Source organism: Condylura cristata, unplaced genomic scaffold, assembly GCF_000260355.1.
Source record: "Condylura cristata isolate star-nosed mole 26May11 unplaced genomic scaffold, ConCri1.0 scaffold00005, whole genome shotgun sequence".
NCBI classification, from domain to species: Eukaryota; Metazoa; Chordata; class Mammalia; order Eulipotyphla; family Talpidae; genus Condylura; species Condylura cristata.
Window position 1 is genome coordinate 15913981 of NW_004567106.1, and position 19285 is coordinate 15933265.

Consider the following 19285-nt stretch of genomic DNA (forward strand, 5'->3'; position numbering starts at 1 on the left):
GCTACATGCACATAAAACATGTTTCCAGGTTTGGAATTTAAATATTACTCGTACTTTCTAGTGAGTAATCATGGAAAGTCTGAAACACTTCCATCTTTCATTTCCCCAAGATTCCTTGCTATCTGGTAGCACAGACAGAATGCAGTTCTCATATGGGAGCTTTAAAATACATAAATCTATCACTTAAAAATTAGTACTTTATAGGAACAAAATGGGAGGAGTCATGACAACAATAGAGGTGTCATTTCAAGGACTTCTGAGTAATTTAATCAACTATGTTATATTATGTGAATGGCATAAGGTATAAAAATGTCAGCAATCTTACTGATAGTTCCAGTGACAAGCAAAGAATAGAATACCATGATACAAAATCTATCCACAACATGTTGCAATAGACACCATCGATGTCATAACCCTTTCAAGAGTGTATTCTGATTATCTTACATGTTTGACTGAGGGAAAAATTCAACCAGAGAAGTTATGGGCTACGGTCAAAGAACGAAGTACAATTATAAAAGATGAGTTTCTCTGTGTTAGTGCTACATAGAATAGCTGGTAGCAAATTCATATCTGCTCTGCTCTGTTTGCTAAATAGGGGGTCGAAGTGACAAAGTCACTTAACACATAAGTAATTAATGTTGGAAAAATGAAAAGCAAATCAACTGTGGAAGGGAGCTCCCACCTCTTGCCTGTCTCCCGGGCCCACAGCCTTCCTGTGCTCCAGGGCTGTCCTGTTGTATACTCCACGGCACTAGCTGGCATCTGCGCCATTTGTGAGTCTTCCACCTACAAGAAAAGGAGTCCCATGGAGTAGAAACAAAAACAATAGGCAAATCAGAGATATTGTGTGGAAACATGGCTGACCACTGTAAACAGGAATTTATTTAAAAATGCTCAGTCTCACTATAATTCCTTGACTTTCATAAGTAATAAAAAAATACTTCCTCAAATAGAAAAAAAATGCTCAGTCCTATCTGACACAAGCTATGCAACATCTATCATCTGACAGATTCCGGGTAGATCGGGAAAAGCTCTGAGAAATCAGACTTTCCACTGCTAACTTATGTTATGACCTCCTTTTTTTGTATAATTGTAATATAAAAATATTCTGAGCAACTTTCAGCTTACAATTGGATTGCCTTAGCCACATAAGGCCTGCCTGCCCTGACAAGCAAGCACTGTACCAGTGTGAAAAATTCCCCTGAAGTCAAGTGACTTGACTACTGACTGATAAATAAAAGCAAAAGGGCTGTTTTTGCAAAGTCTCCCTCACTCCTGGATGGATGGATGAAAACCCAAATCTTATCATTCTATTATCTCACCTAGCCTTCTATTCAGCTTCTAAAGAATTACTCAAACTTCCTATTGTCTGGCCTTTAGATGTGGAAATTCATCCAGGTTGCCTGTTTTGAAACTAGACAAGTTTTCCACCTGCTACACCTTAAAGTAATCCACAAAAGTCTTCTGGCTAGTCTTTCAGGATTCTACTATGTAGTCTTCAGATAAGAACATTCACTATGTCTCCTATTCAGAGATTTGACTAGCAAGGAATTTCCTCTTCTGCCTCCCAGAATGACTCAGGTAGAAAAACAAAAACCCATTAAGTAGTAGATAAGGTTTAAGGGACTTCTATCTTAGTTGATCTCCACTATAGTAATATTAGTCATAAACTTTGTGCACCTATATACCTGTTTTTAACCTTGATTGTTTTTAGAATGTTATATCTCAGCCAAAGGGCAATACGACACTAAACTGTTCTTAGAAAATAAGATGATTGTAATCTCTCAGCCCAGTTTGTGTGCTGATGTCTTCCCACTGCTTGCTCCTAATGTATAAAATAAACCTCTGCTGAAGGCAGAGCAGGAAGACTTGCACCCAACTCTGATTCCCATGTTTTCCTCCCCTTTAGCCTTTTTTTCCTTCTCGCCTTTTTTTCTTTCTCCCCTTTTTAGGAAATCTCTGCTCGCTGACGCCTTCCCACCTTAGGGTCCTGCCTGTCTTGCCTCCAGACACCTCAATAGTTGGAGCTGGTCTCCAATACCTATCTTCATTTAATTTATATGCCATCAAGACATTATCAAGAGCAGCAGTAGACATATTAATACTTTCTATGAATAAGAGTTCATCATCTGAAAGTTCTTAGAAATGGCTTCTACAGAGAGCACTTAGAAAGTTCTTAGAAATGGCTTCTACAGAGAGCATTTTTTTTTTTTTAATGCTAAGGCTTGTTAGGAAATAACACCAGAGTATCAGAGTGAAGAATTTCATTTAAAGACAGATATTTTATACTCAAGTTATGATATTGTATTCAAGTCATGAACCTTCTACAGAGTGGTTGGTAATGTAGAGTCAATTAATATGCTCACAAAAGCAAATCCCTCAAATAAAATGTTCATACTGATAGCTGTCAGTGTTTATCATGTGAACTGACAATTATACTGTTTGTCATCTCAGAATTAAATGCAAATTAATTAAGAGGCAAATTTCTCACCCATTTTATCTTAAATTATTATTTTGTGATCATGCAATCCATCAACTAATGCCATAATATTTCACTTGTTGTCAGCATTACAATTATATATAACATCAAGTTTTATTTGGGACTGAAGAGTTATGAAGAAAAATTTCTCTGTAATTATCAAGATAGATGATGATAGGTAGTTTCAATAACCTTAATTTTCTCTGAGGTGGCCCCACAAATGAACAGAATTGATATTTTACTAGCATCATTGAGATAAAGATGTCACTTTATGAACTAGAAAGGCAGTCTTATGAAGAACAGGTGCTTCTTTAAGTGAAAAAGAACAATTTCTGAAAGCACCTGCATTTCATATTAACCACTTTTTTTTTTTTGCATCTTAGTAGTTTTTATCAACATAAGATATTCCTCCAAACTCCTAGAGTGAACAATACAGCCAACACAAGTACTTGTTTCCTGGAGATAATTTCAGAGGCAGGGCAGGTCTTTTAGAGAGGCATACACAGATATAGACATCCCACAGTCCACTGAGCTCATGGGCTGTACTTGCTTCCTCTCTTCATCACTACAAAGAACAGGAACTTGAAATGCTTGCTCAGTGCTTTGCTCACAATGCTCTTTCTTTAACTCTATTATTACCTGTAGCTTTGACACACTTGGGGGGCCTCACAGGCCTTCTCCTCATAGAGAGGATCGGAGCAGTCCCGGCCTCCGTTGGCTGGCAGCTGGATGATGACCCGATGCCGAGACTGTTTCTTAACTCCCAAGTCCCCTGGAAGCAAACGGAGATTTAACCTGTGTACTCTGCACCGACCGTTACAATAGTCTTCATATTCTAGCCATTGTGGAGAAATTATATGGCTCCTAGCTACCCGTGCTTTGACATCCCTGAATGAGAGGCTTCATCAAGTTTAATCATTTCCTGAAATCACCCAAAGATTGCTTATATTGAAAACCCAATCAATTTATACTAAAAATTTGAGAACGTAGTACCACACTCACCTAGCCTTCCTAATGTGCAGTCACGAAGTAATTGCACTTTGTATATTTCTTTCCCCTTGAGAAATATGACAGATCTAATTAATTTGTTTTCCTCTACCTTAAGTTCATTTCCATGTCATTTCACATAGCCCTGTTTACCACAGGGGACTCATTCACATCTAATGAATCTTTCTTGCGAGAATATATTCAATGTTTTAATGTGGAATTTTATTTCTTTGTTATCACTTAATTTGAAATTCATAAGTCATAAATTATTCTAGCCACTTATTATCCATGCTAAACAATCTACGATCTTCAGTTCAGATCCCATTCTAAATATCAAGACTCCAAGAAGTAAAAAGAAAGTGGTTTCCTAGAGGCAGACTTAGAGAAACATTCAAAATAGCAATAACTAGAAGTAAATACCTCCAAATTATTATAAAAAAGCAATGGGAATATTTAAGATTTGCTTTCAGTGAAGATATCACTTTCAGAGTGGTATCAGAATAATCTTATTTATATAAATGTTTGACTACATAAAAGTATTTCTTCAAAATAAAATAAAAATAGATTTCTTAGTCTATACCCAAAACTATTAAATCAGAACTTTGTGAACCTAATTTTTTAAAAAAGATTTATTTATGCATGCCAGAACAGAAGTGTGGGGTGGGGTGTGTGAGAGGATTCACCAGAGAGATTGAGGGATAAAACTGGCAGATCTATTGAAGTACACTGCTGAGGGGAGCAGCAAGCAAGCCAGAAGAGGTCTGCTACACCATGTGGGTCACCTTTTTGGTAGGGGATCAAGCCTGGTGCAGTGGCTACTGATAGCATCATAGGGCTGTGACTTAACCTCTTGCACCATCAGGGAGGCTTCTGGAAAATTAATTTTTATAAAACTTGCTAGAGAATTGTGATGAACTGGAATTGATGACCTTATGTATCTTGCCTCAATTTAAGATTCTAGAAGTCATATGTAACTTTTTAGGATTATTCCCATTGTTGGGAAAACATGTATTATTAAAGACAGTATAAACTATTTTAGTGAATTATTATAATACTACAGGTAATAGATTAGGGAATTAGAGGTTGGTGGTACTCAAGAATAAAGAATTAAATATTTGTACACTTTGTCATAGATTTGTTTTAAATGTGAAAGTGGTAGGTTGAATGCCAGCTGAAAGTTTACATATTAAATGTAATTTTCTAGGAAAAAAAACTAAGGAATGCCAATGGGACTTTTAATAAAGTCCATCCATTATTATTACCCAAAAGCTCTTTTAAGAAGAAAGTGATAAATTCTGCTAGTAAATCATACCTAGTAAAAGTTTTGTTTTCCTTGACAATTTGTTAAGAATCTACTACCCTTCTACAGTTTGCTTTGTTCACCAGAATCTCAGAACTAATTTCCTTTTCAACTGTGGATGCTTACTTTACTTGATTTTTTCGTATAAGTTTTCTTTTCCTTCCCCATCAGCTCTATTTTCCAAACTCTAACTTTCCTTTGTATTTTATTATTTTTCTTTTCTTTTATGTCTATAGTTTGTCTTTAATTATTTTAAAAGAGTGTGCTATCTAAATGCCCATTCTTACTTGTTTAGCACTGGAAATAGGAGGGAGGAGGAAAAAGCAGAGTAGAATACAGAGTAGCAGTGATTAACGTTATTAGAGAAAATGATTTTGTAACCCTTCTCAACCTACAGATAGGAAATAAAGATAAGAGTTGATACCAAGAGACCAGGCACTGGAGGTGTTGGGACAATGTGTTCATCAGTGACACCTTATAGACTGAAGTACCTGGTTATTAACTTTCTTGATTTAGCCTGGCATACAGGCGCAACTCTCAGACTGGGAAATGGCAATCAAACAATAGTGTTTTATTTCTATTTTATTGACTCTGAAGCAAAAATGCCATGTATGATGGCTATGTACAGATTCAAAACATTCTGGAACCTTTTCATTATAACCACCGGTTTGTACCTGATATAAGAAAATGATCACTCACTTTACTTTTATAGTTGATTCCAGAGTGACAACTCATCTATTCTTATAAAAAGTTCAAATACCTAAACCTAGTGCAGCCCACCATATAGAGACTGTTATCTGATTAAAGTGGAACATCTCAAACTCCTAACATTTAAAGAGGAAATTTAATGGACTACACAGGAAGTGTCATGACATCCATGTTTCTATCCACTGGGAGGTTCTTTTTTGCTCAGATCTCAGTTAAGAAATAACTTGTACACTGAAAGAAAAGAATGCTATAGAGCTCAGTCAGGTCACAGAGCCTTCAGATCAGAGTACAAAGAGTGTAGGACAGCACACATTTAAAAAAGAAAATTGGAGGTTCTGCACTAATAAATGGACCTGGTAAACTTGACATTTGTAGTCTCTGTATTTCCTGAATTACTTACACCAACTTTATTATATGTGATATATATGATGTGTATATATATCAACCATACATTATACACACACACACACACACATAAAATTTGTGTTTCTATATTTCTTGTATTTTATCACCTAGGACAACATTCACATAGTAAACCTTTAAATATCTGCTGACTAAGAAAACATTTCATTCTTCAATGCACTATCATTTAGCATCTCATATTGTTTTCATTCATTTCTAAGTCTTTATATTGAAGATTAGCAATAAGTAGGATATTATTTTGTTTATTGGAAATAATGTGATTAGAAAAGTAAAGGAGATTTTCTTGGAGTATTTATACTTGAATATACCTATATAAGATAGAGACAGAAAAAAAGGGATCATGCACCCAGAAAATAATTATGTGATAATGGGGCACATAGATTCAGCATGTATTAGTCATAAAGCTACAACATGTTTCTGATATCTGAAGCTATTACCAGAGAAATTATGAAAGGATTTAAAGAGTAATCAAGGATATGATTTATTAGGCTAGAAATGGGAAGCACTAGACTCACATAGTGACAAAAACTTGAAAGTGAAATATTTCATGCAAGAAGCAAAATGTAAAGATAGTTTTCAGGTCTTTGTATTTCCCATGGAGTACTCCTTAGAGCATCAGAGTAAAATGACTGCCTCTGTAGTAACCTTCTAGTTCAGAAGGTGCAAATGGTGTTAAAAAAAAAAAAAAAAAGGAACAAGGAGAATTTGAACAGCCAATTGTTTTGATCAAAGGTAATGATTTTTTTTTTTAGTATGGTCACAAATAATTTGTGTGCATAAATGTGTTTTTTTTTCAAAGAATCCCTTGTAAAAATTTATGAAAGTATGAAAAAGTTAACAAGTACAATGGTTTGAGGATTAAAGTACTCTGTACCAGGTGCTGGTCTTTATTGGCATTGATTTTTCAAGCTATCTCCTGAGAGAGGGATGCATACCATTTCCAATAACTCTTCCTGTTCTTCCTGGAATGTCAAACTATTCTGTTTCATTTTCTGCAATATTGTAATATAATTTTACCACTTTAAAATGATTTTTTTGAAAGAGGGTTTTATAAGTTCAAAATCCTTGTAAAATTTAGAATTTACCTGCAGAGTTAAATTAAGAAGAACCACCTCACCTTTGAATTAATTTTCTGTTGCAATTATCTATCCTTGCACATTTAACTTTGTTTAGCATTTTTAATTGTGTGTGGAAGGCAGTGTAATTTCAGTGCAGCTTGGATTATTTCCATTTCATAGAAAGTAGTGAAAAAACTAATCACCTGCCACTGTATGGTTTTCCTTACAACAAAAGGCTAGTTTTCTGTGACACCATTGTAGACTTATTCTCACAATAGTCTGTAGGCAAAACAGAAAAGGTTTCCCCAGCCACATGAAGCATCTTGGCACTATTGTTCAACAGTAATGCCCTCCCACTCTTTATCTTGTTTTACTTTCTCAGTACACAATTATAGTCATTCTTTTTAAGTCTAAATGTTTAGGTTTAGGGTTTCTGAAATATTTTGTCCTAGGAAATTTATCACAGTGCTCCCAAACAGAACAGAGGCCTGATCTCCTGTCCCTGTTCTTAGCCAAAGATAACCTAACCTCTCTAAGAGCCTCCTGCTCACAAGTCAGCAGATTCCCAAGCTGACATGTTTGTTCTCCGTCTCCATCACTATTCCAGGAGAAAATAAGTTTCCCGTTGGTACCATGCGTTTTAATTTATAGCCATTATCTACCGCCGCCACAAGAGACCTTCCCAACTAAACTATATCTCTCGTGCCTTGTCACTTACTATAAGAAACTAGCACCTCACACCACCACCCTGGATGCCTCCCATCATCACTTGACCCTTGACCCAGCACTATCTTCATTCATAATCTGATTCATTTTCTGCCCTCTAGTCTTTCCATCACTGTGCCCACTGACCACATGCTCTCTCCTCTATATTCTTGTTTTGGAAAGTTTCCTTCATACTCAATGCCAGTGGAACTGACTCTACCCAGCCTTTTTTCAGTCTTTGTCTTCTTCCTTCACTCTTAAAAACTCTCTAATTCCTCTAAAGCTCCATCATTAACTTTATCATTAGCAATTCACCTTGTAGGGGTCATTGACAAACTTTGGGACATCACTCATTGTAATCCTTTCTCTTTCCCTCTGTATCACTTTGGTGGCTTTGGCATCTACATGGTTATTCCATCCAAGGAATCAGATTCTGAGTTCCTGTACTTCTCATCCCCAAGGACATTTTCTTGCATCTCTCTTCAATTACTACCTCTTTTGTTTATCTTGTGATAGTAGTATCATCAGTACCTGCAAGTTTTCACCTTTCAACATCTAATTTCTGTCACTCCTACTAATCTTGCAGGTTAACTATTTTAGTTCTGTTTTCACCTTACCAAAATTTCCCAGACTCAACCAAGATTGCCAATTCATTTACTCTATTACTGTTCCATTATCTATTATCCCATTCCTTATCTCACTTAACTTAGAGTCCATTTTTACTATAAATATTATTATTTTAAGTACTTCTTTGAGAATATTCTTGACACCTTGTTCTTCTTCTTCTTCTGCTCTTTTTTGGCGTGCTCCTGGAAAAGCTATGACACTAATTAATACTAATCATTTCCCCACACATTTTCAGAAACTGGCAACAGTGGTGAGCAGTCCCTTCTTAAACATGACCAAATGGGCATTCTGTGTTACCTAGAAAAGAGTTATTGTTTAAAATACCATATAGGGTAGGACATATGAATTTAAAATCAAGCATCAGTGAATCTGTTAGCAAATGCCTAAGAAAGGATAATCAATGAGAAATTTATATTAGCAAGTTTTTCATCAAGAACTAACCCCTTTTCTTACACTGGTACAAAGACTTCTAAGAAAGACTAATCGATTTGGAAATCATGTTCTTTTTATTTCACACTAATTGTGTTAAAGTTATTTTCCATGGAAGATTTTAAGCAGTAGAGTATGTATTGTTTTGCTGCAGCAGATGGCAGAAACTATTTAGAGCATGCAGATTTGGGAGTGGTGGAATGCTCCTCCCCTTGCCCTGTGATAATTACATTAAACTAAAAGGTTTCTGCACAGTGAAAGAAACTCTCAGTAAAACAAAAAGACACACCATACTTGGTGGGAGAAAATATTTGTACATAATACACCTAACAATGGGCTTAAGGGAGGCTATGAGTACAAAATTTAGGATGGAGGTATCCCAAGACCAAAACCTGGACTCAGGGGTAGAGATGATTAACAGAGTGATTAAAACATCCATAGAGATGAAAAATCCTTAGACACAGGATCTCTGTAGGCACAGGCTGCTATAGAAAGTATCTGCAGACCAGAGATGTGGATATGGAGGTTGAGGGCCACTGGGACCATTAGAAAACCACCTGTCCTGACAAATCAACCAAGGCACACCCTAAAAGTGATCAATATTACAATAGATAACAATTCTGCAGAGGAATGAACCCTCCCCCAAAGCACACTATGCCAGTATAATTCTGGCACTGGCAGGACGCAACTCTCCTGCCTGTCTGTGGCAAAGCAGCAACTCTTTCACAACCTTTTTATTTTGCAAAACAGCAGCAGCAGCAGCAGCAGCAGCACCAGCACCATCATCAGCAGCAGCTCTTTCTGCCTGCTTGTGTCTGTGGCAACAGTTTTCTTCTCCCTTCTTTTCTTCTAGTTAAACTAATCTTTTTGGATATAATCAAATGTCTTCCTTTCCTGGGTAACTTCACTATATGCTACTGAAATGGAAACTGCCAAACTTGATTCAGAGGTAACCAAAGGATCTGGATCACTGAACCTAACATCTCATCAAAATGACAACAGGCTGATTGCCAAAACAAATGAAGAACTCATGTAACTCCACAAAAAGAAAACAATGAACCCAATCATAAATCGGGTAGAAGAGTTCAACAAACACTTCTCCAATGATGATGACATATAGATGGAAAAAAATGCTCATCATCACTTACACCAGGGAAATGAAAATCAAAACCACAATGAGGTATCATCTCAAACTCAGCACTCAAACTCAAACTCATAGAATGAGCCATATCAAAAAGACCAGAAACAGTTGCAGGTGAGGATGCGGATGTAAAGGAACCCTTGTACACTGCTCATGGGAATGCAGACAGGGTCAGCCCCTATTGTAAACAGCATGGAAAGCCCTTTAAATGAAGACAGGTCTGGCCCTCCCTGGTGGCACAGTGGGTTAAAGCACAGCACTGAGAGGCTAAAGTCACTTCAGCATGAGTTCGATCCCCGCCTGCCCCAGAGGTGATCCACATCAAGAGGCAGACCTCTCCTGACCCACCCGCTGCTCCCCTCAGCAGTGTACTCATCAGTTGGCCTGTTCTGCTCCCCACTCTGTCTCTGGTGAAGCCTCTCATCGCTCCTGCACCTTTGGCCTGTACCCCAGTTTTGTATGCACAAATAAATAAATGTTTAAAAAAAAAAAAAAGACAGGTCAACCATGTGACCCAGCAATCTCTCTCTTGGTTACTACTCACAGAATACAAACATGCTTTTTAAACACAGACCTAGGAATCTACACAAAGAATGCAAAAACACTAATATAAAGAAACATGCAATCCTATGTTCACTGACCCTTAGTTGCAGTAGTAAGCTATAGAAACAAACTAAGTACTCAAGGACAGAGGAATGGATAAGGAAAATGGGGTCTGTGTATATACACACACACACAGTTCACTGGAATACCATTTAGCTATGAAACAGGGTGAATTCTTGCCCTTTGTGACAACATGCATGGAACTGGATAAGATAAAGCTAAGCAAAATGAGTCAGAAGAAGAAAGACAAATACCAGAATGTGACACTTACATGTGGAGTATAGAAATACATATAACTAAGTATCAGTCAAAACCAGACCAATAATTAACTCAATATCTCACTGCAAAACTGAGGCAACCAAAGGGTTTGGGAGTGGGGATAAGTGGGGCTCAATAGAACATAGTACAGATTACTGGGTGTGAAAACATACATTTGTAGAGCTTTATACCTATAACCCTCAAAAGATACAATGATGTAAAACCAATTTAGGACCTCCCTAGTGGTGCAAGTGGTTACAGCGTAACACTATGAAGCTGTCAGCAGCCACTGAGGCATGAGTTGAATGCCCAGCCAGGGAGGTGGCCCAGATGGCACAGCAGACCTCTCCTGACCTGCCGCTGCTCCCCTCAGAAGTGTGATTCATCCGTCTGCCTGTTCTGTATCTCGTTCTGTCTCTGGTAAATCCTCTCACACTTCTGGCCTGTACCACAGTTCTTGTATGGATAAGTAAATACATCTTTAAAAAATAAATAAAACCAACTTTACTTCAATAAAAGGGAATTCCTTTTACCTTTGTTTTTGGTATGATTTTCCCTAATGTTGTACCCATAGTGGTTCTCCCTATATATTCCCTACATTTTTTTTACATTTTTTTGTTTTACATTTTTTTTACATTTTTTTGTTTTACCACTAAAACCTTTTATTAAAATTTTATATTATCTTTTCTATATAAAACAGTTTTATATTTTACATGAAATCAGAAATTTCCTTGAAGTCAGGAACTCTGTCTTCCCTACAGGGCCATCAATATGTTACTTATCTGTAGGACTTATACATGTTGGGGTATAATTTAATAGAATTAAAGCTTAGTCCCTGCACTTTGTTCAGTTGAACAATGCTGGGAAACACCAAATAGATAAGAAAGGGAAGCTGATAGAGTTGCCATGGGAACCCAGCCACAGGTCCACATGATCAGTATGGGGCTATTGAGAATTCCCAGACATGAGTAAATAGGGCAAATAGAACCAGAAAGGATACCTCCTGTTTGGAAGGCCCACAGAACACTTGATGCCCTAGCAGATAACAACCTCACTCCTAAAATCAAGAGAACAGGGTATAAAAGTGAGCCCCAAATCTTTCTTCCTGTGAAGATCTCTCCTACCTTGCCCCTGCTTCCTTGCAGGGTATCTCAAATAATCTGCTTTTTCTGTTCTCTACTCTGTCTCTGGTGAATTCTTTCAAATCCTTGTGTCTTGACCTCACTCCAGTAATACACCACCACAATAAACTGGTTCCTAATTTCTATATACATCCCAGTATCCTAATTTCTATACACATCCCAGTATCCCAAAGTATTTTTAAATGAAGTTCTAAAGAATTGACAAAAATTTACTTCAGCTCTCATTTCTATGAACGACTATACTAGAATCAATCTAATGGAAACTTTTCTGTTATTTTCAATTTATTTTAGTGCCTCAAAATAAAAAGAAAAGGCAGTTTTTTTCTCTACATTCAAAAGTTTCTTTTAAAATATTTGTGTTAGCTTATTATTCACATGGTTATAAATGTAACTGCATATGTCTTTGAATTCTTGGCTCATACAAACACAAACATAAGCAAGTATAAAAATACCAAGTAAAATTTGCAATACTACAAATTCCATGTAATGGATAACTTCTATCATTATACTGATGAATTATCAACAATTATCACAGAAATTAATTATAAGACACCATAATTCTTTTATTTATTATAATAAAAACAAAGGGTATTATATGCTATTTAGTCTTTAATAAAACAAAGGGTGAAGCAATGATATGTGAGAAACTGTATAATAACTTTATTATTAAGCCCAGTGCCACTAATATCTTTAAAAATTTAATCTCCCAAATTTCTTTTGTAACAAAGATGTTTGCATACCTTAAAAGACTTAACATCAACATTTCAACTAATATTCATTTTGTGGCTTAATTTTGATATTCAAGGGTAGTTAAGACATAAAAAGCATAAAGGGTAACTCATGTTTCAATTATATGAAATGACAATAATACTAGACATGGCCCAATTATTCAATTTATAATCTCATAATAATATAAGGATTTAAATAATCTTTGGCCATTTAAGATAGTTATTAAAGTTGAATCTTAACTGAATCACTAATGAGTGTGGTGTATAAGTAAAAGCATAAAATGAATTTTATTTTTTTAAAAAAAGATTTATTTATGCATACAAAACTGGGGTACAAGCCAGAGGCACAGGGACAGTGAGAGGCTTCACCAGAGTCAGAGTGGGGAGCAGAACAGGCAGATGATGAAATATACTGCTGAGAGGAGCAGTGGGCGAGACAGGAGAGGTCAGCTGTGCCATGTGGGTCAGCTCCATGGCTGGAGATTAAACTTGTGCTACAGTGGCTCATGATAATTTCCTAGTACTGAGGCTAACCTTTTGAGCCACTAGGGATTCCCATATAGTCCCTCTATTTCTTGGAAGATCAAGTTAAAAAGTAGATGACAGTATCATTTGTGACACTGTCATTAATTACATTCATTCCCTGAAGGATGTTGATGACTTTCTCAGTAGCAAAGAGAAAGAACCCTATCCTGAAGAAAAGGAAAAGACATCAACGTATTGTTCATGATATCAAAGGGTTTTATAAATAATAAAAACAAAATCAAACCAAACTGGGAGTCAGTTTTCATGTTGGAAATGCCTGATGGACTGTCAGGTGCTGGGAGAAGTACAAAATTCAGCCATTTCTTCCCTTTCATTACTATCCTTAGAGTTGCATCCTTGAATCTGCAGTAAATCTCTGATCCCATAGCTATTTCTTGCTCAAGTAGGCATTAGCAGTGAGTACTGATAAAACTACGGAATGTTCTTTTTGTGATACAAAGACTACTATGTATTTTTAGAATTAACATCAAAGAAGACATTATTAGCAAAGTTCTGAATCTTTTACCTTGATCTATAGCCTAAAGTTTGAAGTTAATATTGGCATAAAAGTCATTCATTTGGTACTATATAACTGCACTGTTGTTTAGAAGGAAACCAAAATTTTATGTCACTCATGCCAAACCAGAATTACTCAGTCCCATGTAAGAATCACATATATACAATGTTCAGTCAAAAGAATGTGGGAGTCTTAGTATTTTCTAGGTGAATAGATTTTAGAACTCCACAGTACATACCTTCTTTACATGAGGAGGGACATGGTGTCCAGTCACTGTACGGGGTCACAATACAGTCCTTCCTACAAGGAAGCAAACAGGGCCTCACAGTTTCTGGCCGAAGGCTCTCAGGACACCTAGAAAAAGCAAAGGAACATTACCTAGCTTCCCTAATAATCCAGAATTATCCAATTATTCTATCTGCAGGGTTTTCATTGCTAAAATTGCTAAATAGCCATCAATCTACATCATTTAACTTTTAGGGCCGTTCTACTTTTGATAAGAGTTATAGAACTAAATTAATTTTTTCTAAACTGAACTTCAATAAAAGGTATGTAAAAAATTAATAACAATTATCCTATCTGATACAAATATAAAATGCAGTAATAATTCCTCTTCCCCTTATAACACTCTTTCCTGTTATAGGTTACGTATTTGCTAACATTTTTTATAAGAAATTTGTGGAAATCCAACAACCAATTTAAGGTCCCAATAATACATGTTTGATAACAACATAGGCATATTGACAATTATATGTTTTTGATTCTTTACAACTATTAAAAAGAATATATGTAGGGCATAAAGTAAACTTATAATGGAATATATTCTCTATATAATACATGCTCAAAGAACAGTATTGTATTATTAGCTCTATATTTTATAATAAATAACAAAATATAAATAAGCACTTTTGTTTTACTACAAACGTTTTTAAGCATCTTTTTTTTTCTTCTATTTTTACCTTAAAGGAGATTATGTGATTTTAAAATTTTTAATAGGTTTATAAATTACAAAGCCATATTTGAAATAGAAATAGTAACTATAAATATGAAGCAATCAACTTAAAGAAAAATAAAACTTTTTTGACAAAAGATTACAGCAAATTAAGTAAATAATTATTCTTAAAAACTACAGCAAAAAAATATTACTACTGGGAAGAATAAAGAAAGATAAAGGCAAAGCACTAAAATATCTTCTTTTCTAACTTTCTGTCATTTTTTTTTCTTCCTAAGACATAATGATAGAAAGTTCATATATGGGTTTTCATACTGTCTTGTTTATTGTATACTTACCACTTGTTTTCAATTTTCCTAATTTTCTGATTCTACTATTGCTACTGGTCAAATGTTGACCATTAGCATGAATATATGAAGAAGATGCATTTAAAAGAAATAAATAGAGCAACTTAATTGATGTAACTAAAGTTAGCAGTGTTTTGATTACTACGAAATTCTCTTTTGAAGTCATACAAATCCAACAAGTAAGCTAGGAGGAATGAAGAGAAAAACAAACAGCCATTATAACTTTATAACTGTTGCAAACATAGCTTGGCAAATTCATGAAAAAAGACATTTAAGAATAATCTTCATGGGAAAAGCCAATTTTTTTGTAGGTCAAAATAAATTGTATTTTAATAAGCTAATCATGTTTTCAGAACTGAACTATAAGTGGAAAAAATCCACACTATTAATTTCCTTCCCATAATTTCTTTGCTGACAGTTCATTTTTGATATATCTTGTATTACAATTATCTATGTACAAGTCCACCTCATACATAAATATTCTATTCTAATCAATTTTATAGATATATGCTTTCTTAGTTTACTCTGTAACACTAGGGTTTAAGTGAAAGTGGATTTAAAAATACTGGAATCAACATTTCAAAAGAAATAATCTCTTTGGGTAATGTTAAGGACAAACTTGAATTTCTTTATTGCAATTGCAAAGTAATTGGCAACAAAGAAATGTAGATGTGATCATAGAAGTTAATGTATTATTACAGTGAGACACTTAGTGTTTATTTAATGTTAAAATTTAACTTGCACTCTTAGGCAAAACTCTACATAAAATACTGTTCTTTTGGAATTACAGAATTTTGGTTAGCAATTATTATTTAAAAAATTCCTTTTCAATGAGGCAATTTTATAATTCTGATTAGTGAGAAAAGCATTACATAAATTCATGTTCTTCAAACTTTAGTTCTATATAAATCAATAGAATTCCCAATGCTATCATTGACAACTTCCCAAATTCCCTTTTAGTTTAGAAATCACCACAGCAAGATACTTGGCTAACTGTGGAGAACAAAATTACTAACAACAAAGCCGTTAAATGAACACACAAAGATAAATTACACAGCTTAGATTGCATCTAATAAAATGAATTCAGACTTCCTTTGGCGAGGCAATTGGTTCAGTCAACATGCTTCTTTTCTCCTTTGTACTGTTTGTATTTAGTGTTTGTGGTTTAAATCAAGGAATTGATTTTCTCCCAAATCTTATTCAAGGTCAAATTAAACAGATGTGATAGGAGTTGAAGTTTGTTACTCAGAGGATAGATAAGATCAATAATATTGATTTTACCATTGCACAGTAATCTGTTTTATTAAGAGGAGTTTAAAACAAGGTTTCTATTTGCATTTTTGTTTCAAATGCCTCGTACTGAAAAGTGATTGAGGAATTTAGCCACTGAAATCAGGCATAAGGGCAATAACAAATCCTTTTGAATTCACAGTAATTATTTAACTTTTCAGAACTCTAAGAGAAAAGTAAATCCATTTGCTTTAATAAATCCATACATGTATCCAGGTCATTGAATAAAGACTGCAAGGGCAAAGTGAATTTTTAATGGACATGTGCTTCAGGATATCCTTCCTGTTGAGTGATTTAATGATGTGAATCCAGCAGGATCTTTCACATAAGCTTGTATACATGCACATCCATTACTCAGCACAATATTTTGAAGTTTGAATGAGAGAGAAAAATTTCAGTTGCAGCATCTGAAATGTGATTAATCGCCAACTGAGAAAGAGTGAACTGACTCACAGTATAATAATCTTCCACCCTGGGCCACTAAGGGTGGTTAAGTTATAAACCTTTGTTAAGACATTATTTCTCTCTGTGCTTGTCTCAGAAAGACCCAGAATCCTCTAGAACTTGGAACTCCTGTTGTAGTGTTTCTGAAATTTAATACACCGCACATTTATTTCCTTAGCTTCATCACAACTACAGCATCACTTTTATTACAAAGTTGGTTTGGGACTATCTATTAAATATATGGATAGTTAACCAATTTATTCAAATCATTTGGCACATATTTTCTAATATATTTCCTAATTTCAAATTATATCAACAAAGTATGGGAGTCTTGGCCAGATAAAAAGTCTCATAATGGGATTCTTATCCATCCCCTAGAGTTTTCTATATGACAGATACATTATCATTATTTTTCTGAAACACTAAGAAGTATCTCAAATTTTAAGGTGAAAATTGCAATTTTAAGACTGTGTTTATATCACTGTTTCTCCATTAAATTCTTTCAATAAACTTTGAGAACAGAGGCCAGAATTAGTTATGTAGCATGTTTAAGACCAGAAACACTATTTAAGCACTTGAACATTTATTTTAGCTATTTTTATACCAGTGCAAGACTGACTGTACTTTTCATGTTTCACAGAGCTAAGATGACTTAACTTTAAAAGGTATATGCAGTCTAAAGCTCTAAAGATAAAGTTTTAATTTTTTTTTCCTGTTAAAGGAATATACTGTTAAAGAAAATGTATTCATTTTCTCTGAGGATTGTCTAGCTCAGTTATGGATGACTTGCTAATGTTTATATTTCTTATAGGGCACATCTACACACCCTCCTCTAGTTTTGTCTTCTTTTCTCAAATCCTTTGCTTTGTTGTTAAACTATTTGTAGTCACAGTGAGAAGCTGATGGTTTTTCTACTTATCAGAACACTCATCCTAGTCCTATCCCAAGGCTCCTCTTGCAAGTAAATGGCTTGGTCTTTTAGCCACGGAAAGATGTAACAACTTTGGCTACAATATTTTTGATCTAGTATTTTCTCCGGGAAATGAAAGGCTACTACCCAATTAAACTAGACAGGCCACTACCATTGCCTAAAGGCACGTAGGAGGTCATGGATGACGTGCCCTTCTAGGGCTTCCTATGCTGTCATTATTGATCAGCCAGGCCCAGAGCAAGACTTCTCTCACTGCCTCACTAGGTTAATAAAAGCTGGAAGTGCTGTATAAAAGTGAAAGTGGATAATAGATACAAAGATTTTGACAGGATTTATGGATTCCAGGTATAAGACTGAAGCTGTTATTACTTTGTCAGTGGTTTATGTAGACAAATCTTTCTTGAGGGTAGTATGCTGAGCATCACAATGCCCCATTACATGAAACAAGTGAGGGGAAATGATCACCCCCGCACAAGTGATCACAAAATTTACTTTCATCAATTTGAAGCCCTTACTTTTTGGGTCCTACTTGGCCCACATTGACCCGCACACAGATGACTTTTCTTGTCTGCATGCCGACTGAGCACGAGGAACCCCCATTCCAAGTTGTAGTTGTGTTGAAGGCTGACACTGAGGTGTCCTCGATGCACTGGCCCCAGGGGCCAGTCTGCCAGTGGTACACAGTACAGGGATGATCATTACAGCTGCGTGCCTCTTGCAAAGCGCTGCCATTTGGACAGTGAACTCCACCTATAAGGATGGACAAGGTAAGAAATTAGAAACAGTGCCTCCAGGAAAGTTTGTCTCTGTTCCTTAGAATTAAGCAGGTTAACAATTATACCTGTCACTTGTTTAGTTTATAGTATGTATCAGCACACTGGCAGGAAGTCAAGTTGCAAATTAATCTTACTTAATTTGGCAGGGTGTGGGGTCCCAGGTTAGGCTACCCCAAGATAAGCCAAAGTAGCATATTGATTATTTGAATTAAAGAAAGGGTAGGTAAATGAATCACTCCCTAAACCTCTCTTAATCCTTCAGAAATAAAAGCAGGAATTCTCTATGACCCTCCTTTTCTTTGTTTTCCTTGAAAGCAGTAAATAAACCTTTATGGAAGGCACTCTTCCCAGCTCATAGTTGGAGAAACACACTTATCAGAAACAGGTAAATAAAGTTGTACAAATAAGCTCTTTACAGAATTTTGTCTACTTTTCTTTGTCTAAAAGCCGTATCAACAGGCTATTTTGGTCATTCATAGCTTCCCTATCTTATGGAACCCTGTGGGCACAAAACCAAATTTGTCTTTATAGTTTTTTCCTATCAATTGGTTGCTAGGCCAACCAATGGAAACAAAGGAGATCAATAGAGATAATTTGGAATTTTTCCCTGGGTAAAATTTAATCCATGTGGTGTATTTTGCATTTGTTTTAGGGGACTATAGCGAACCACAAAGAGATATACCATTGTCTTCTAGAGAAGCTAAAATACACAAATGAAGCCTATGTGATTGCTGGGAGAGTGGCTCTTGTATGTTATCCCCCAGATTGAAAGTTTTATTTGTAAGTTTCAAAGTTATGCTTGTTTTTATAGCTTAAGGATGGTAAGAAACAAAAGTTTAAAACAGAATGATGCTTTTTGAGTTATCAGAGCATTACTGGAAGAGTCACATAGTAATGATAATACTGTGTATTATC

The 19285-nt window shown here is 35.5% G+C and overlaps 1 protein-coding gene across 2 annotated transcripts in view; it reads right to left on the reverse strand.

The window, feature by feature from the left end:
• Positions 1 to 19285, reverse strand: part of THSD7A (thrombospondin, type I, domain containing 7A) — a 382662-nt gene that overhangs the window by 59806 nt on the left and 303571 nt on the right. For both annotated transcript variants that reach the window (XM_012720969.1, XM_012720970.1), the window contains exons 8-11: positions 18110 to 18344; positions 13869 to 13984; positions 3119 to 3251; positions 683 to 786 (exon numbers count right to left, since the gene is read on the reverse strand). In XM_012720969.1, the coding sequence (XP_012576423.1) occupies positions 683 to 786; positions 3119 to 3251; positions 13869 to 13984; positions 18110 to 18344 (588 nt within the window). The remainder of the gene's footprint in view (positions 1 to 682; positions 787 to 3118; positions 3252 to 13868; positions 13985 to 18109; positions 18345 to 19285) is intronic.